General features: G+C 36.8%; 1 protein-coding gene across 1 annotated transcript; it reads right to left on the bottom strand.

The window, feature by feature from the left end:
- Nucleotides 1–296: 296 nt before the first annotated feature.
- Nucleotides 297–19,871, bottom strand: ZC3H15 (zinc finger CCCH-type containing 15). Its single transcript, XM_037523676.2, has 10 exons — nucleotides 19,634–19,871; nucleotides 13,688–13,789; nucleotides 8,809–8,920; nucleotides 7,785–7,937; nucleotides 7,000–7,091; nucleotides 5,072–5,254; nucleotides 3,737–3,883; nucleotides 3,476–3,577; nucleotides 2,638–2,761; nucleotides 297–1,109 (listed from the first exon to the last, which is right to left on the bottom strand). Exons 1-10 carry the CDS (start codon nucleotides 19,706–19,708, stop codon nucleotides 919–921), a joined length of 1,281 nt encoding a protein of 426 aa, XP_037379573.1. The 5' UTR covers nucleotides 19,709–19,871; the 3' UTR covers nucleotides 297–918.
- Between the last annotated feature and the right edge of the window lie 1,395 nt (nucleotides 19,872–21,266).

Here is a 21,266-nt window from a genome sequence, read left to right as displayed (position 1 = left end):
CCACAATGCTTAAGTAGTATTTGACTCAATTGCAAATAATATTTAATTAAGGTTGATAATACAGCAATTTAAGAATTACTCCTTTGTATTACATCACCTATAGTTTTCTTTTCAAGGTTAGTAACCTTTTCAAGGTTACTAAGCTCATAGCAGTACTGGTGTTACTCTACCTAGTTTTGTAATATTGTCTGAGTCTTCTGTAATAGTTAACTCTATCAGATACTTAGTAAGAATCTTCAAACTAGAATGCTAAGAAAATATTCATAGAGAATTAAAAAAAAAAGCCCGTATTTGGATTTTAATGTATGATGGTCTTTATTTACAACTTTATTGGCAAAAAAGAAGAGTGAAAAGTTTAAAACAATTTAACACAGGGCATTGCAGCTGATCCTGTCAGATTTCATTTTAAATGAGTTTCATTTTAAATATCTAATTGTCAAGATATACAATACTGAATCTGTGTATGCAGTTTCCTTTATGAAGTACAGTGCTCTTATTTTAGGCATCCCTTTAAACATATAAATGCAAAGGAAATGAATCACTCATTATAACTGCATTAAATGGAGGGTATTTAATTTTAAATTTGTTGTCCTTAAATAACACATGCCCAATGAAAATCAAAAGCTGGTAAAGCAGTTACACTTCCTACTTGAGTGAACAGTTACAACAATCAATTATTTTCTGTAATGACCATTATATTTTGAATTTATCATGAACTACTCTGAACTTACTATGAGATGCAGCCAAAGTCAGAAGACAAGACGTAGGAAGAATATTCCTTTTTTGGAGGAGAGCAAGCCCTCCAGAATCAGCATGGGAAATAAACATCCTGTTTGAAGAATTCTAGGTGGAAAGAAATTAATGTAGTCAATTTCAACTCATGCTGAGCTGACAATTTTTTCATTGACTTGTTTGATGTCATTCTTCTAAGTCAAGTGTGTTTAATTCTTCTTCTAGTTCATCCAAATCTTCCCCAGTGAAAAGATTTTCATCAACAGGAACAGCATCAATGACTCCATTTTCCTGTCCCTCCCCTTCGTTGTCCTCTTCCAAATCACTTCTTTCACCATTTTCAGCCCTACCACCAGAAGCTTCACTTAATTTGTTTTCTAAAAATAAAAATTGAAATCAATAAGGCCTAGAAACAGAAAACACTATTCCATTAGTAATTGAAAGTCACAGACTGATAGTATACCTTATCTTTTCCTTTTTCATGAGCACCTTCCCTGAGGTCACTCCATCATAAACTTATCTTTTTCTAAACTAATTTTCTTTTTCTAACCTATATGCAGTATAATATACTGTCTTTTACTATAGATATCTGACTGGTTCACATATTTGAGGACAAAATTTATCTTATACATATCTTATTCAATTTTGTGTTCCCTACATGACCCAGCAATTAGGTATTTAACTGTCACATATTTTGGTTATGAAATAAAGCTTATGATATAAACAGCAGTATTACCAGCTTTTGGTTTTGTAGATAGTAGTTAAAAATAACAGTGAATGCAATGCTGTCAACAAATGAGAATCCAAAAACATTTCACCTTCAACAAATTGTGAAGAAAGAATCCAGGGCTGTGCAGCTACTTTTGCTTACAGGACAGAAATGACTGAGAACACGAAAATGCTGCCTTGTTCAATGACACCAACTTTCACACAAAAAATTGTTAATAGCTTAATTTAGATGTCAGCTATTTCAAATACCGCTGATGACAAAATCTTGGGTATTATAATCTGAAATATTTTCAATTGTGCCTATAGTCACCAAAGTCCTGTTTTTACAAGGAGTAAATCAGTCTGCAGACTGATCCCATTCTCAGATCTCAGGAGGACAGACCAGTTTTTCAAGTCGCAACTTGTATTTCTCTTATTTTAAAAATAAGGTTTTTGCTTTCTCTCAATTTTTGCCTTGATTAGTACTCTTCTGCATTTTCCTCCCATCACAGCCATGCCATACTTTTACTTTTTCCCTTCACCCAAAGAACAATTAGATACAAATTATATTCAATAATCCTTATCTCAAAATACACGTAGCCAACCATCTCATTCTTATTCTTAGCCAAACTTCAAACCGTACTTCCAGATCTTGCTTCTCTAAAATTCTTTCATCTTTAATTGTATCTCCTCTCTCAGATCCTTTCTCTTTGGCCTCCATATATATTTAAATCTGTCCTCAGTCTCTTTCCCAAGTTTTTGCTCTTTTGTCTATTCGAAAACATTGGTGTTTGCAGCATGTTCAAGAACGTTCTCATCCTGTGATTATGCTTAGGTGAGCTCAATCCCTCTCAACTATCAATGCAGATGACTTCCAAACCTATTTCTCCTGCAAATATCCACACAGTTTATCCAGTGTGCAAATATCCACACTGTGATAAATGCATGAGACCCTGACTTGAACTATTAGCTACAAATCCAAATTAATTTTGTTTCCTTCTAGTTTCACTTAATGACTGATATTCACCCAGTCACTCATTTCTATAGCCTCCACTACTTAGCACCTTTATATACCACCAAATTATACATCTACGTTACAGTCTGGTATGTGCAGATATCTAAATTTCTCAAGCCAAATTGAATCCTCTTTACACGGCTTTCTAACTCTTAGAATTACACAAAAGTTAACATACTTACCATCCTTTTCTGAAGTATATGTGCTGAATCTTTCAAGACTGGCTACAGTAATACCTGTCTCATCTACAGCTCTTGGGATGTACAGGCTTAAATCTATGTCATTTACGCTCACTGAATCATCAACCTTTAAAAACAGAACAGAACACTGTTACAAATAAGAACTGTTTTCATGAATTACTTGTCTTTATACCTCTAATATTTATCTTAATGAAATAAAATGCTTACTAATGCCAGTGAAAATAAATGATCAAGTACTGCCAAATTTTACTTTGTCCAAACACCATGAAAGAAGTTGAGCAATGCCATATCTGAAACTTCTCTGACATCACATTTTTACATATAGAGAATGACGTTTATTATCTTCTAACTCAGAAGACAGAAGTTGTAATTTTATAACCATACAAAAAATGAACAGTTAGCTATATGCAATTAGTAAGTGAGTCTGCAACCAAATCATTCTGCTGTTGTTTGCTGTTCTTTACTGTATTTTTAGTGTCTCTATCCCATGCTTTTTTTTAATGGTATAAAACAGCAAAAAACAAACATACAAAAACCCCACATTTTTTTGCCTTAGAGGGAAATAAGTTTCTACGGCTAATACATATAGCGCTTACCTATATAACAACCACTATCTTAAATTCTACAAAGAATCATAAGTAAGTATACACTAAATGCCCATTAAGTTCCCTGTAATGTAGGGTCTATCATTATGTCTATATTACAGAGGCCTAGAGTACAGACAATTTCCCAGTTTAAGAGTCCATTCTCCACTCTTGTCATTCTCTATTCTTGCTCTAAACCAACATGCAAAGATAAGGTGCCAAGCCTCCCTCCTTACCTCATCACCACCTGTTCCCTGGGTGTAACGGGTATCATCTGCTTCCTCATCATCATCATCAACCAGTTCAGGTCGAAATTCAAACACCTCACGACCACTGATCTACTCGGATATACAAATATTTCAACTTAGGACAAAATTCAAAATTTCATGGTGACTGATTTTAGATGACATATGATTAAGTAAGTACAAAAGCTTGTTTGATAAATTATAAAATGAAAGGAGGAGTGAAGAATTTATTCATGAGAATCTGAGACATACCACTAGAGCTTTCCCTGCTTTGAAGTCTGCTTTCCTTCTTTCCATATCTTGCTCAAGTTTATCAATCTTTTCTTGTCTTTTCCTTTTTTTCCATGCAAGAAAAGATTCTAGGGTGATTTTGGTTACATTTGGCCCTAGGGCAGAACGCTGCAAAGAAAAAAGAGTTAATTTTCCCCCTAGAGTTGTGTACAATAGTATTTAACATGTTTCTTTTAATGCAGTTGAGTTCTTATCTAAGACTGACATGGAGACATTTAGAATAAACTGATTTTTTATTTTACACGTCCATTAGCAAAATGAGTGTACAGAAATACAAATATTTCTAAAAATATTCTGAATTAGATTTCTTTTCAAAATTGAAGGTGAGAAAACCTGTCATGAGAAATTATTTAACATAATTGCTGAAAAAAATAAATATGAAAAGTGTCATGACAATACCCAAATTTTATCTGTGTTCCTCAGGAGGAACAACTACCTGTTTCTCAGGGTCAACGACCAAGTAAATCCACCAGGTATTTAGTGTTAAGTGCTTTATACATATATATTAACACATTTGACCTCCACAAATAAGCAGAGGAGAACAGGCAATTTACCAAAGGTTTACAGCTGAGACATAGTAAAATTAGAACACAAAAAACTCACATATATATCTCTCAAGTCTACATTTTCTATTACATTCCCTCCTATGTGAGACAAGAAACAATATGTCTGTTAATCAACAAACGCATATTACCAGGACATTAGACATTTACACATTTATTCAAGACAAGGGGAAAAGGATAGTTTGAAATATACAACTCTAAATCTATTATTTCTAATAATATCAATGTTTCCATTTCACTTCCAATAGCCATGTTTGATTACTCAATATCTTTTCTGCTAATTCATAAAATAAAAACTCTTTCATGTGGACATACAGATGAGTAGCTAAATGCCCTCTTCAATCACTCATGCCCCTATGAACACAATAAATGTTTTGAGTTCAGGAATGATAAAACACATAATTGAAAAATAATAGTGGAGGTGCTGACTTTAATACGTTAATAAGAAAATGGTGAAAATGTAAAGACATGAGGGAAGACATCTAAAACTTCAAGTTCAAATCAATCTGTATGTTGACTAAGCATGTTAAGAACTGATACAATAGTATATCAATTTTATGGAAACAACTTATTTGATAAGTTAATGGCTGGTACTTCATAAGGCAACTTTGAGAAAAAGACATTATTTTTTTCCCTTTGAAACCAATATGTTATTGCCCCCAAGTGGCAGATATCAGAACTTCGCAATTAATATTGCTTTAGTTTCTTTATAGGGAGTAAAGATACTAATTACCTCTCTTTCAATTAGATCTTCTAATGAAATTTCATCTTCTTTCTCTTCTTTCTTTTTATCCTTTTTCAACACAAATCCAGGAGGAAGTGCATGCCGATACATGCAAATATCACCCCCTCCAGGGCATACCCAAAACCAGCCATATTTATTGTTTTCAATAGCTTCAAGAAAATGTTTGCACACCTATAGAGACAATTTAAACATAAATAGTGGCTCAGTGTAGTACATTTCCAAACAAACACTTAAGTATCTGGAACAAGCACATTCTCATTCACATCCTTAGGCTAACCACTTATGCATAGAGCATGTGTGTGTGTGTGTGTGTGTGTGTGTGTGTGTGTGTATTAAATACTTAATACCACAACAAATTACCTTTAGAAAAGATCTATATAAAATTTCTACATTCAACATTGTTCTTAATTCTGAATTACACAAAAAGGACTTGCCACAGTTTAGTCTTTGTAAATAGAATCCCAAAGACTGATTTTTAAATAAGAGAAAGCAGAGATGGCTATAAATACATAAAACCAATTATTTTGATTTGGTCTTTTCTAAAAACTAATCACATGTAGTGATGACATAAACACTACCTGAATTACCTGAAATTATGAAGCAGTTTCTTACATCTAAGAAGAAAAAAGGTTCAAAAGGAATACAAGGATAGTGATCCTCCATAACACAAATGGGTACAAATGCAATTGTACTGAAGCTTCAGGTAATACATTTTCAAGTATTAAGAAGGAAAAATGAATAAACATTATCTTACCCTCCAAAATACAAAAGATATACGTGACACTAAGACTTTTTTCCTAGCATAGCAAGGTTTCTAACCATAACTGCAATACAGAAAAATACACTGACAAGAAAGCAGATCTGAGAAATAAGGCACCAATTTCCAAAAGCACATTTCCTGAAATTCTAGAGCCATTACAAAAACTCATTTGGGAACTGGTATGTAACAATATTTTCACTTTTGTGATGGAAAATGTCTCCCTACCATTAAAACAGAAGTTATTGTCCTCCCTGGTGGCGCAGGCAGTTGAGTGCAGCGCTGTGAAGCTGTGCAACTTCTGCAGCGCAGGTTTCATCCCAACCGGCCGGGGAGATGCCCACATGGCGTGGCAGACCTCTCCTGTCTCACCTGCTGCTCCCCTCAGTAGTGTATTTCAGTCTGCCTGTTCTGTTCCCCGCTCTGTCTCTGTTAAATCCTCTGACCCTCCCGCACATCTGGCCTGTACACCCCAGTACTTGTATGCATAAATAAAATAAATAAATCTTAAAAAAAAAAAAAAAAATTGTTTAAAAAAACCCAGAAGTTATAATGTGGGTTAGTTTAGCAGTTCTTTTTTCATTCATTTTGCGGGAAAAATAAGAATTTTTATCTGGGGGGCCTTCCTGGTGGCACAGGTGGTTGAGCACAGCGCTGTGAAGCTGTCCACAGCCTCTGCAACATGGGTTTGATCCTGGCCAGCTAGGGATATACCCACATGGCAGGGCAGACCACTCCTTTCTCACCCCCTGCTCCTCTCAGCAGTGTATTTCAGTTAGTCTGCCTGTTCTTTCCCCACTCTGTCTCTGGTGAATACTCTCACCCTCCAGCACATATGGGCCTATACCACAGTTTTGTATGCATGAATAAATAAAAATAGTTAAAAACAAAATTCTTATCTGAACCTCTCACTGGGCTCATCTTTACTTGACAAAGTAAGTTCCTCTCAAAGAATGGGGTTGGAAGCACTGTAGTCACAAGGTTTTCAAAGGATATTTCCAAACAAGAATCTAATGTCATATAACTTACACTTGTAAATTCCAAAAACAAAGCTTGATGTACCTTATCTTTTGAAAAGATCCAGGAGAAAATAACAGATACCTTGCTACATAATTCTCTCTAATGATAAATACCACAACAACTCAAGAAAAGGACATACTATTTGAGTTTTTGGTTTTTTCTTTTCCGCCTCACCGTGCTTCTTGTTCACTACTTCTTCCAGTTTTTTCTCATCCCAATTATCCATAGTATCTAAATAAAGAAAGAGATATGAAGACTAAGTACTATAATTTTTCTACTGTCATGTACTGTTCCCAAACATTGCACATCTCCTTAGACAGGCGATATTACAAGTCTGAAGACATAGCACCTTTTCTTTAAAACTAGGAATAAACAGTGTTGTGAGTTTTTTCACATAAAATTCTATCAGGTTCAGACAAATAAGAAAGTAGAGTTGGGGGCTTCCCTGGTGGCACAAGGAGTTAAGTCTCAGCACTATGAAGCTATCAGCAGTACAAGTTCCATCCCTGGCTATGGAGCTAACCCATATGGTGGAGCAGACCTCTCCTGTCCAGCCCGCTGCTCCCCTCAGCAGCGTATTTCAGCTGATGTGGCTGTTCTGCTCTCCACTGTCTCTGGTGAATCCTCTCACCCCCCACACCTCTGGCCCGTACCCCAGTCCTTGTATGCATAAATAAAACTTAAAAAAAAAAAAAAAAGGAGAGTTGGAGAAAAGAGAAAACAAATCTAAAGTAAGTCATTGTTTTTTAAGCATTTTCATTTACTTAATCAAAGGGCATAATGTGGTAAATTCAGATTTTATGAAAAACAATCACTGTTTACATATTCCTAAGACTGAAATATTCTTCAAGCTACTAAATATCTTAGTAATAACAAACCAAATGTAATAGGCATTTATTTTTAAGAGAATATTCTTCAAAATACCTTTTTCAAGTTCTTCATCTCTTGCATCAATGTAAACACTTCGCTTTTCACACTTTCTTTCCAGAGTCAAGTCATGAGAAAACTTACACTTATCTCCTTTAGTACACTGTCCCTGCTTGAAAAACGCACACACCACAGATTTGGGATCTGCACCTATGTGAAATGACATATGGTATTTGCATTACAATTTGAGACATCATAAAGTATATAGCATCTATCTTAGATATAATTATGTTTGATTAACTTGTTAATTTCCATTCACTGATTTGGGAGGAAAGTACTATTTATAGAAGACTTGTAAGACATTTTCTTAAAGTTCTTTCTATAGCATTTTATATCTATTTTTGTTTACTCTTACCAAAAAAGAGGGCAGGGAGTTAGAAACCAAATAAAACCATAAATTATTCCATAGCCACTTTTCTAGCTGGGAGTCAATGAGGCAGGAGATAAAAGAGAAATATAAATGGAGATATACCTGTAAGAGTTAGTTTATCCAAACATAGGTCTGCCTTAGCTACTACCAAAGACTGGCTGTTACAAACCAACTAAGGTTTTTTTCAATCTCTAATTTCACTTGAATAAGGAGCTAATTGCTACAGTGATAGTCATACAATGAAGTAAGCCGTGCACATATAGAGGAACCCTAAGAAAGTCATTGATGTAATTCTCACAAAAGGGGTATTATATTCACAGCAGAAACAATTGGCTTATAATGAGAAAATAGATGAAAACAAACGAAGAACTTTTAAATATGAATTATATTTGATTACAAACAACACTGAGGGCCTCCCCTGGTGGCGTAGGTGGTTGAGCGCGGCATGCACCAGACCTCTTCTGTCATACCCGCTGCTCCCCTCAGCAGTGTATTTCTTCAGTCTGCCTGTTATGTTCCCTGCTCTGTCTCTGGTGAATCCTCTCACCCTCCTGCACATCTGGCCTATACCCGGTTCTTGTGTGAATAAATAAATAAATCTTAAAAAAAAAAAAAACAAAAAAAAACAAAACACTGAAATTTAAAGTTTACCTTTACTTATTTTTTGAGCAGCAACTACAGGTTTGAATAGCTCGTTTAACTCTTGTAATTCTTTCTTCTTATCATCTTTCTTCAATTTCTTTTCAGCTTCACTTTGTGCTACCTGTAGTATATAAATTTGATTTCATGTACTAAAACTGCTTTTATTACATATAAAAATATAGTAATATTTTACAAGCATAACAAGTAAATTTATATATTTTCATGTATAGTCCTTACACCTCTGAACATCAGTGTTACATGGTCTTTCAGTATTAAATGATGTGGTTAAACTATTAAACAAAAGGGCTAACTCTATAATGACTTAAAAAAACCCCAAACAATAAATAGTACCATGCCAAGCTGAAAATATGTTCAAAAGTTTAGTGATAAGCACTTTTTTAAGCACTTACTACATGCTCAGCATTTTTAGCAAATGGTTCTCAATCAGGATTTTCTTTTTGTGACAACCCACTCCCAGAAACATGGGTGATTTTGAAGAGAGGCAAGCCTCCTGCAATGTGCAGTCCCACACAATAAATGATTGTACCCTCAAAATACTTACCGTAATCTTGTGGGGAAAAAAACACTGGGCTAGGTCAATGTGGGAGATCAAAACCAAACAAACATAGCATGTGACATAGGTCCAGGCACACAATTTACATACCTAATATGATTAGAGGATTCATCCAAACATTTATATGTCAGGTCCTATGTTAGATGACAGGAAATATAAAGATGAAAAGATAAAGATGCTTAAAGCTCAGAATCTAGTGGACAGACAGACATGTCAACCCCTATAAAATTATATATGGTGCTCTGAGAACAAGGAATCCCTATATGCCTAAGAAACTTAGACTAAATTAAAACCTTATTGATGAATTCTTCAGATGGGCAAGAAAGAGACTATAGAGAGAGCAAGTCAATGCAAAAATATAGGAGGCAGAAAGAATAAGGCATGAGAAACATTAATGAGAAATATGGACTTTATCAGTAGTGACAAGATAAGACTCAAGGGTTTAAAGTAAGCTAGTGACACAAACGGGTTGTATTTTATAAGACTCAAGATGGTAACTTAGTGAAGGGTCAACTAGAAGGAGTCTAAGAATGAAGGCAAGGAAAACCAAGAGGTTATTACAATTGCTGTAGGTAAGAAAACACAAGAGCTTAAAACAGGCATTAAAAGCAAGGCTGGAGAAAAGGTGAGATAGGAGAGCTCTTTAAGAAGCATAAGTGATGGGGCCAAGAAACTCAATATGAAGTATAAGAGATAGGGAGGAGTTTAAGATTATCATATGTATTGCTATTTTCTCCTGGATCTTTTCATGTGCTATTAAACAAGACAGGAAATACAGGAAGAACAGGTTTCAGGATAGGAGACAGATACTCAGTGTTGAAAATACTAAGTATGAGATACTATTTAGAAAACAGCTGGATATGGATCTTAGTTCCTGGTATGAGGTAAACATTTTAGAAAGAGTTGCTTATATTTAATAATTAGTAGATGAGATTACACAAGGACAATATACAAAAGTGACAAGAGCAGAAGAGAGTTCCCTGAAGAATGCTAATATTAAATGGGCAATATAACCTTAAAAAAACTCATCAAAGGAATGAAGTAACATCAAAAAAAAAGGTAGATATTCAGGACAAACTCAACAAGAACAAATTTTAGGATGGAAATGGCTAAATGCTATAATAATGGTAAAAAACATTCCAAAATCCCAACTTTGACCACACGGTAGATGTATTTTAAGAGAAAAATGGGAAAATATTTAAGAAAAAAATTTAAGTCAATTTATTTTTAATAACAGTATCCTCTGCTCATCTCAAACATTTGTGGGGGCTCAGAGCAAGAGTACAATGAAGGCCAACAAACTATCTTTGTAAACATTTTAAAGTGAGAAATCAAACTAGTGTTAAATAAAATTTGGCTTATACTCTCATCTGATAAATATAACTTATCACTTAGAAGGACAGATTTATATTAAAAATGCTCAGGGTGGGGCCTCCCTGTTGGCTTAGGGGTTAAGTCTCAGCAATGTCATGCTATCATTGCTGTGGCCTGAGTTCGATCCCTGGCCAGGGAGTTAATCCACATGGCGCAACAGACTTTTCCTGTCTCACCCACCGCTCCCCTTACAGTGTATTTCAGTAAATCTGCCTGTTCTGCTCCCCATTCTGTCTCTGGTGAATCCTATCACCCTTCACACGTCTGGAAAACACCCCAGTTCTTCAATGCATTAAAAAATAAATAAATAAATGCTCAGGGTTGTTTTGCGTTCCACACTGGAGCATGGCAATAAAACAGGAGTCAATCCCTGACTCCTCTTCTCACACCCATTGTGAATGTGAGTAGATAGGAGTCAAGGAGAACATGCTACGGATCGAGGCTCTGTCCACACTCCCAGCACATATCTCCTCTTTGACCAGGTTCAGGCATACCATCTGAGCAGTATACCCTAAGATGGACATTGGGTGGCATGACCTTTGTAGGCCCTGGGCTGCTGTGAGGGGTAGCACACACTCTGGATGGTATATCCTTTGGTTTCACCAAATCCTTGCCTGGAGAATAGAGTTAGATAGTGCTCTTATAGCACAGTACCTAGGATGGGGCATCTCTTCTCTGGCTCTAACAGCAGGACTGCTGCTCATTTCCAATGTTAAATATTGTGGGTAGGTATCTCATGTTCCCAGGTAAAAGCCCAGGTACCTATGAAATCATCAAAAAAATTAATGTGCTATCAAACCTAACTACCATCATAGATTTTATGGCTTTCTCAAGTGTTTGAAATCTGAAATTAGCAATTAATACCATGCCCTCTAGACGAAAGAAATGGAAAAATGGGAACAGGGCTGAAAAGGGGGATAAAGGAAGAAAGCAAATTCTTGTTACAAACCTGCATCACGTAAGAAGACTTATGTTATCATCTCAATAAACCACCATAGTAAACCCAAAAGAGCAATATCCTGACAATATACAAAGACCAATGCTGCTAAAGAATTTAAGGAATCATATCCAAGATATTACTCCAAGGTCTGAACATATATATTAATTAAACCAGGTTACTAAGTTAACAGTGTGAAAAATCAATAGTTTTCAGCTCTGAATAGAACTGTATATAAGAGGAAGGAGAGTGCTGGTGGCACCAAATTGCAGACAGCATGAAAGGGAGAGATTTGTTTCATGTAGGAGTTAACCACCTCACAAATATATATCCTGATATTCTCAGATAAAACAAAGCATTTTCCAAAGTTAAAAGAGAGAGGGTGGTGGAAAAAATACTTTCAAAAACACAGACCTGTGTTTTCTCTTAAGAAGTGAAAGATGTAAAGAATCTATATAGGCTCAGCTTTTTTGAATAACTTGTTAATGGTGGGCCTCCCTGGTGGTGCAGGAATTAAAGTCTCAGTGCTATCAAGCTATCCCCAGCCACTGTGGCATAATCCCCGGCCAGGGAGCTAACCACATGGTGTATCAGACCTCTCCTGTCTTGCCCCCTGCTCCCTTCAACAGTGTATTTCAATAGATCTGCCTATTCTGCTCCCCACTGTCTCAGGTGAATCCTCACACCCACCACACCACTGGTCTACACCCCAGTTCTGTATGTATAAATAAATAAAAATCTTAAATAAAAAAAAACTTGTTAATGGACATAATTTCAATATTCACATGGAAAAATAAATGCCTACAAATAGTTAAGAAAGACAGAAATGGAGCAAGACTTGGTGAAAAAGACTTGCCTTAACAGCCAACAGAATATGCTACTAGGCCATTACAATCAAATTCAATTTGATATTGGTTTAGGGACAGTTAATAAATAGATCAGAAAAGAGAATCCAGAAACAGATCCTACATATTTGAGACTTTAATGTTTTAATAGTGGCATTCTATTTTCAGTGGGACAAATGTTGACCTAACTAGTGATTCCTTTGAAATAAACACATTGACACAGTAAATTAATTTATATGACAAATTACAGATTGTAAAAATAAAATTGAAAAAAATCTAGGCAATTCACAGTGTAGTAGGCAAGGGAGAGCATTTAAACGTACAGCAAAGCTAGACATATATGACAATATAAAAACTAAAAATTATTGTATAGCAAAATGCAACTAAAACACCAATTATCCATAATGCAGACAAAGGGTATTTCTCATTAACTCACAAGAAAAATACAAATAACTGAAAAAAGCAAGATATGATAAGACAAGTCAGAGAAGTACAAACTCAGTCAGTCAACAAGCATATGAAAACACTCAAATTCACCAGCAGTGAGAGAAACAAAGTAAAAATGAAGTATTACTTTAGACTTAACAAATTAGAAAACATCATAGATCTTTAGTACCTATTACGCACTCTAAACGAAAATGTGAAATATAATCAGGCAAATTTATTTAAAATTAGAAACCCTCAATCTAGAAATATGTGACGAAATTATGCCAAATGAAAAAAAGCAATATGCATGTAAGAACATAGGGATATTTCTTACAGTATTATTCTTAGTCTGACTACAGATCTGAGGCATCCAGAGGGAGAGACTGAGAATGTGGTGGGGTGGGAACACAGCTCAAAGGACTATGGTAGATGACTAGGGGTGCTTTAGTGGTAGGAGAGCCACTGTAAATACACCTGAGGGGAGAATCCTCAGTTATAAACTGAATGGATACAGTACAGTGTATCTACATTGTAGACTAGTGTGCAGCCACTAGAATAAATTAGCAAATGGACTGGAGGAGTATGTAAGAGACACTGAGTAACAAAGATACAGAATAGTTTGTGAGCAGGATTCCATTTTGAAATACAATTAAAATAACCAAGTATTTTTGTCTATAACATGCCATACAATGTATTAAACCCTTAAGAAGGAAACACAGAAATTTTATTTACCTGACGAGGATTTTGTTGACCAAATTTAACTTGATGAGTAACAGCCTTGATAAACTTCTGTTGCTTTGCTCCTTTCTTATTCTTGAGGCCAAAGGTTTTGTCCTGAATGAGAAACAGTACAGAAGTATCTTAGCAATCTATATTATTTTATCTATTTTTCTAATCACATCAAGTATTAATCTCATTCATTTACTGGTATAAAATCTGACCTCAAAATACCACCCAAGAGTCTTTACAATTCAATACAGGCTTAAAACTATTGTTGAATCTGTTAGTCTATGATACCTTTCCCAAAGTGTGCTTTGGAATATCAGCTTTAATGGGGCAGAGTAGTTATAACAGAGTAAGAAGTCCATAGTCAAATAAATTTAGAAAAATGCTTGCAGTAATTCCATTAACTTCTTATATGCAGTAATTCCATAACTTCTATTTCTTCAGTATGCATTCTTCTCACAGTAGCCTGAGAGATTATGCACTACTGAACCCATTTTGGGGAATATTGCGCAAGAAAGCATTGGTTTGCTGGAAAAGTCATGATACATTTTTGCTTGAAAAACAGAAAAAAATACATCATGACTTTTCTGACAACCCAATACATTAAATTTTGGACTGGTTTTTTGGTCAGTCAAGTTATTCATCCAAAATAATTAAACAACTCAAACTACTGAAATGTATACTTCGTTTATGCTAAAATGGAAATATTAAAATTGAGGCATACTTAATTGAAAAGGAACACTGTATTTAAATATGGAATATAGTAATTTGGGAAAATTATTGATAGCAGTTATCATACTAATTTAATAGAATATTAAATACGTATGGAATGTTCATTAGGTGAAAAGTGCTAATGGTTATCTATTTATATTTAATAAGGATGCAGTCTAAAAGCATTTGGAAGCCTTTGCACAAGTGTGTGGGCCGTATAGTGTTCTCCCCCCCATTTCATGTCTACCAAGTACCTCAAAATACGACTTTATTTAGAAATAGGTCTTTGCAAATAGCAAGTTGAGGCCACACTGGATTAAAATGGGCCCTAAATCCAAGGACTGGTATCTTTGTAAGAGGAAAGGACAAAAACAGAAAACAATGTGAAGACAGGCAGACAGATGGGAGCCACACAAATCTAAAGCAAGGAATTCAAAGGACTGCGAGAAATCACAGGAAACCAGAAAAAGGCAGGGGTGGATTCTTCCCTAGAGCCTGTAGACCCTGACCCTGTCCACATATCTTTGAGAGAATAAATTTCCAGTTTGTGGTACTTTGTTAAGGTAGCTGTAGGAAACTAATACAGAAGGCTTAACTAGTGAGCATCATCCTTTGGCGAACAGATGGCAAAGCTGTCAAGAAACCACTAAATACTGGCATCTAAATTTCCCCTCCCCCACTTTTCTGTTTCTCTGGAGTAACAGAATCCTAGCTGCAATCCTCTATAATGCAATAAGCCTGGGTACAGTACTGGAAAAGAGAGCCATGTGGGGGGGGGAGTGAGAGGTTTATAGCACATTTAGTGGCCATTTCACAATCACAGTTTAACCACACCTTTGAACTTCAGCTCCAGAAGCAGAGGTCTCTTGATTTATATTCTTCCCTCTCCTGTTACTTGCAGAGATATTTTTCATTTTAGTGGTTTATAGGCAAGAACTATCTGCTACATCTACACTTTTAACCACCAGTTTTTAGCCTCTCACCTTCTGTACTACTTACTGCATGCTACTGTTGGGACTTTTCCAGAATTTTGCAGAGCAAATCCATTTGTTCCTCAATGGCATACTCCTAGCTGGGTACTAAGGTTTGACTGCTTTGAGGTAAGCCAGTTACCAATTCATCCATTCACTATCAAATCTTCATCTGTTGATGTTCAAAATTACAGATGTCTCCTAATTTCAAGATGGAGTTTGTAATACTTTCTCATTCTCCTTATGGGTGGGTCTCAGAAAGGAAGAAGAGACAAAACAGTCTTTACTTCTGAAACTAACTTGAGCCCCTCTGAGAGCCCCACTGAAATAAGTTAAAGTCCTTATTTGGTATTATTTCTAAGAGCTGAGACATGAAAATGAAAATATTACCGGTACAGAACACCTATGTATCTATGTGGATGAACTGGAAATGGAAAACAGCACTGACAGAATTTGAAAACATCCAACACAACAAGAGCATCTCAAAAACTAGTAAAACTGACCTTTTAATGTTGTTAAGGTTGTGAATAACACTGCTACGAACACGAAGTGCCTATCTCTTTTTGTATTACTGTTTTCATATTCTTTGGGTAAAACACCTTGCAATGGCATTGCAGGATCACATGGTATTTCCACTTTTATTTATTTTTTTTTTTTGAAGCGTTTCATATTATTTTCCATAGAGGCTAAACCAAAGTACATTCCAGCTAACAATGGATGAGTGTTCCTTTTCCTCTACAGCCTTACCAACATGTTGTCTTTTTGATTTAGGCCATTTTCACAGAGGTGAGAGGATATCTCACTGAAGTTCTGATTTGCATTTTCCTTATAATAAGTGATGTTTAGCATTTTCTCATGTGCCTGCAGGCCATCTGAATGTCTCCTTTGGAGGAGTTTTTACTTAGATCTTTTCCTGCAGATGTTTAATCCAACTTAAGTCATCAACTGACCTCAGTAAATTTTTCATTGGCAACCAATAATTTCTCCATGCTTCACAGACCCACCTATTTATAAATAGGATTCCACCTATTTATCTCATTACTATTTCCTTGCTGTTACAAGTTCACAGTTGGACATGCTTTACTATGCTTGCCCTAAACCCAAAGATTATTCCCTCCTTTCATAATCAACCTATTTTTTAAAACTGGCTTTAGTTTTTGCTATTTGATACAATTGTGCAAATGTCTACAAGAACCATAATGAATGAATCTGATAAACTCAATTCAGAAAGATGATACTTACTAATCAAATGAAGTCATGAAATTTGGTGGCGTTTAAAGAAGGTAAATTACAGGTTAATATAAAGAAATTATTTCAAGTGACAAGAAGTAAGCACTATATAGATAGTGCAGGTTAGTCTATTTCTCCTAAGTAGTTCTTATAATATCAATAAATAACAATGGTCATTTACTGAACATATTATACACCACATGTGAGGTACTTTGCATGTCATCTCATTTAAAATCATGCTCTGTAACATAGAATTAACTTCATTTTGCTGATGAAAAACTGTGGTTTGAATAGGTCATGCAAATTGCATGGAAATACAGAGCTTGAAATTTTAACTTCAAATATTGGATGACAAATCCACATCTATCTGACTTCAAAGCAGGTGCTTCCTTTATTAAATTATGCTGCCTCTTTTAATTTCCTTTCCTTGGGCCTCCCTGGTGGCACAGGTGGCTGTGCGCAGCTGTTTTGAAGCTGTCTGCAGCTTTTTCAGTGCCAGTTCGATCCCCGCTGGCCGTGGAGATACCCACATGGTGGGGCAGACCTCTCCTATCTCACCCGCTGCTCCCATCAGCAGTGTGTATCAGTCAGTCTGCCTGTTCTGTTCCCCCCTCTGTCTCTGGTGAATTCTCTCACCGTCCCACACATCTGACCTGTACCCCGGTTCGTATATAAATAAATCTTAAAAAAAAAAGGGCCATATTAATTTCCTTTCCTTAAGAGTTCCCAAGTTACAAGCTGATGCTGTTTTCCTTAGTAAGCACCAATGGTGGTGACAATGGAAGCAAAGGAGGTACAGAAGAGGGGACAAGTAGGCAGAACTACTTAGAAATAGTTTACAGAGTATACAAGAAAATTATAAGTCATAAAGATCAATAACCAGTATGAGCCAAGTTTCAATTACATTCATCATGAATTTGTCATAAAAGATATTTTACTTCAACTTTAAAATGCATTAGTAACACTTTCCAGTAACAGAAATTAGGAAAGTCTATACAAAAACTAAATAAATTTTGTTTTGGATGAAACCTGATGGGGAGTTGGAAGCTATACCTCTCTCTTAACCCTTTACAAAAGCCCCTGAGATATGGTGGGGCTTTAAGGAAGTTTTTAGTCAGTGTTAGATTAGAAAAAATACTGTTCTAATCAGGCTGGAAAACAGAACTTTCGTTACAAATCTAGCTGTACAATAAATGATGTAACTTAATAATACAGTCTGTGCCTCTCCAGTGGTAGCAAACATTCATATAAAATACTTGGGCCTGCAAAACTTTACTATCATTAAAAAAAAATAAAAAGAAAAGGAACTCCTCATATGTATATGTTAAATATGTATGTGGCAGGGAGGAGGACAGGCTTAATCTCACCACTATTAGGATAGTCTGTCAAGGAATGCAACTGTCTTATTTTGCAATTGTTTTTTATTTTTCAATTTCAGTTGATGGGCCACTATGAATAACTTTTATGAACAATTTCATAAAACAAAAATGCCAGTCCTACCAATTAAAAAAGAAAACAAATAGCCGTATACAGTTAAAGCTAAGTAACACATAATATGTACTTTAAATTGTCATGTAATAATTTAAACATGTCTATATGGGAGTTTTACTTTGCATCATGGCCTACCATATTAATTTAATCTCAGTAAAGGAAAATCAGAAGTAAAATGACATCCCTTTGTGCTTTACATAGCACCCCCAGAGATCTACCTAAGTGCCACCTGTACAGATTACTCAAAAAGGTAACAGCAAACACAGGTGTGATGGTAGTAATCATTATTTTAAAATAATTCAGAATATACCACTTCACGACAGTTTTAAATAATACAAACTGGCAATCATAAGGGTTCTTCAGAGTTGGAATTTGGACAAGGTTACCAGACTCTTTCATAAACATGTTTTACTTAAACTAGCACACTGCAAAAATTATGTGAAAATTGACCAAAACAAGTTTTAATTGGGCTTAAACAATTAAACCCTCAGGACTTTGCTAATTTAAAAGTTTGAAATATCAAATATTAAAAACAATAATCACTTATAAAACATTTTGTTTCACAACACCCACAGGTATTTTGGTTCCGTTCTGATAAAAATTAAGTATTTTTGCAAAAGGTTGTCTATTATTCAGATATACGTTATGCAGGAACATGCCATTGCCATTTCCAATTACATCTGAAGCTCACAAGGAACTATTTAACTGTGAGAAGGATAAATAGCAAAAACCGAGGGGAGGACTATGTTCTTGGAGGATGTATGATAGGTTTATGGAATCTCAAATGTGGTTCATTCTTTTAAGGAAATTCACTGATATAGCTGTTGGAAGACAAACAAATATAAAAACTTTAAGGTCAATGGCATTCTTCAGTCTCAACGCACTAAAATATATTCTCATCTCTCACATTCGGGTATGGCACTTAACTAGTGACACTGAAACTAATCTCTTCAAAACTCTTGTTCTATTAAATTTCGAATATATACATCAAGCTCTATGGTCCAAGACGGTGGGCTGCGACTCAAAGAAATCTCCACCCTTTAAAGAACTTTAAATACATTAGAGACGACTCGAAAAAGCCCCTCAGCAGTCATTTATTGGCTCGAAATAAGTAACGACTATTCCTAGGTGAGACGTAAAGGAAAAAAAACACAAAGGCTCGTGGGGAGGAGGTCTTCGAGGAAGACTTTGGCCCGAGCCATTCAACGTTATTTTTTTTAACACACAAGCCCAGAAAACTCTTCAAATTTGAGGACTGGGGAGGAACAAAACCCAGCAGCCGGCACTGGGGGGTCGTTCCGCACCGGGTCGGCTTAGGCCGGCGTGTGGGCGGCGAAGCAAAGGCTGGGTGTGGGGGCGCCAGCAGCGTCACTATCGCGATGAGACACCCCGGCGTCAGCACCGGCCAGGAGAAGGGGCAGTGGGCGACACCCGGCCAAAGGGAGGGACACGTGGCCCGGCAGACACGAGCCGGAGCCCGGGAGCCGGGAGCCGGGAGGCTGTGCCGGGAGGGCTCGCGGCGTCGGTGGGGGAGGGGGCGGGTACTCACTTCGATAATCTTCTCCTTCTTTTTCTGCTCCGCCTTTTTGCTGCCCCCGGCCTGAGCCTGTTTCTTGGGGGGCATCGCGGAGACAGGTGGCACCGGCCAGGCTTAAGCGCAGCTGGGCACCGTCAGGGGAAGCTGGCCCCTGGCAGGAGGTGCAGGAAGGCGCGGGCCGCGTCGCCGCCGCACCACGGGAAAGCCAGTCGCTCACTCGCCGCCGAAACGCGGCCTTTGCGACAGGTCGCTGTCGCAGAGCATTGTGGGTAGCGAGGAGCGGCGCCCGGAAGCGAAGCTGCGCGTGCGCGTCTGCCGCGGCCGGCCGGGAGGGGGCAGGGGCGGGACGTGGGAAAGTGACGACGCGTCACACGTGATGTAGCTCACCCACCTGGCCCTTTCTAGGCCGGCGCAGGTGGGAGGATGAATCGGGACGCGGAGGTGGAAGCCCACTTCTATGTGTCCTTCTTCCGCATTCTCTTTAGGTGCTCAGGGGTAGCTCTTGGCGGTCTTTGCCTCGCATGGAGACTCGTCGTGCCGTCAGCGTTATGGTCGCCTGCGCCACACCTGTCCCGAGTGACCACCGAGCAGCCGCAGCGGCTGGTTGAAGTGCCAGGTTACCCGGCCGGCTGACCAGCCCCTGCGATGTGCTCAGGCGCCTATGAATGTTTTAAGAAGAAATGGAAAGTGTCCTTCCTGTGAGGGATACCTTTCACAGGAAGAGCGTCTGCAGATAAACTGTATTTATGAAGTTATTTTCAGATTAAGGAGAATAGCTAGATAATTCCTAAAGGTTACTTTATAATGTGAAATTGTCTACACTAAGTTTGAGAGAGCAGAGCATATCTGAATAGGCTTCATCGATAAATCTGGAAACCAATTGTCACATAACACACATTTTAATCACCACAGTTACATTGTGATTGTTACTGTTCCATTTTATAGATGAAGCACAGAAAGGAGGAAGCATGTCCAGGATATGTTTAAAAGACTGGGAATTCCAACTTTTGCAGTATGACTTCAAAGACTAAATACTTAGCACTAACATAACAAATGTAGGTCACTTTTGTAAGGTACTTGAATAGGGCCTATTAACTTGTACAAACCAAAGGACTTTTAAAAATACACATTACTTGGCTGTCCCTATTGTTCTATGGTTATTTAAATTTTTTCCCTTAGAGAATTATTCTTATGAAGTAGATAAATTGTAAGTAACAAATACAGGAAAATTACAAAGAATCTGGAACTTCATAAATTATAATTCATAATCCCTAGTTCCTCTCTCCCTCTGACCTTTCTTTGCTTTTGTTTCTGCACTGAAAATTTGATGTAGGTAGAGAGAAAAGACTCTCACCTAAAGTGGGAAGAATACATTACTAAATATGGAAGCTAGTTTGATAGCCCTCTCCTGTCTGGTCATTTTTTTCATAGATAAGAAATAAGTCAAAACCAATGAATTTATTGTTTTCTGAAATAAGGAAATAGTTTGTGGTGTGGAAGCAAGATTAGGAATTCTATATTTTCTATTCTACATCTTTAAAATTCAAACTAAACTTTCAAAAAACAAAATTAAGTGTGTAGTCCAGGGTTACAAATTTAAATGCCAGGCCTCCCTGGTGGCCTGGGCGTCAAGTCTCAGTACTAC

Source organism: Talpa occidentalis, unplaced genomic scaffold, assembly GCF_014898055.3.
Source record: "Talpa occidentalis isolate TD23 unplaced genomic scaffold, MPIMG_talOcc4v2.1 talOcc4.3, whole genome shotgun sequence".
NCBI classification, from domain to species: domain Eukaryota; kingdom Metazoa; phylum Chordata; class Mammalia; order Eulipotyphla; family Talpidae; genus Talpa; species Talpa occidentalis.
The sequence above is the reverse complement of the archived record's forward strand: the minus strand, read 5'-3'. Positions and strand labels throughout refer to the sequence as shown.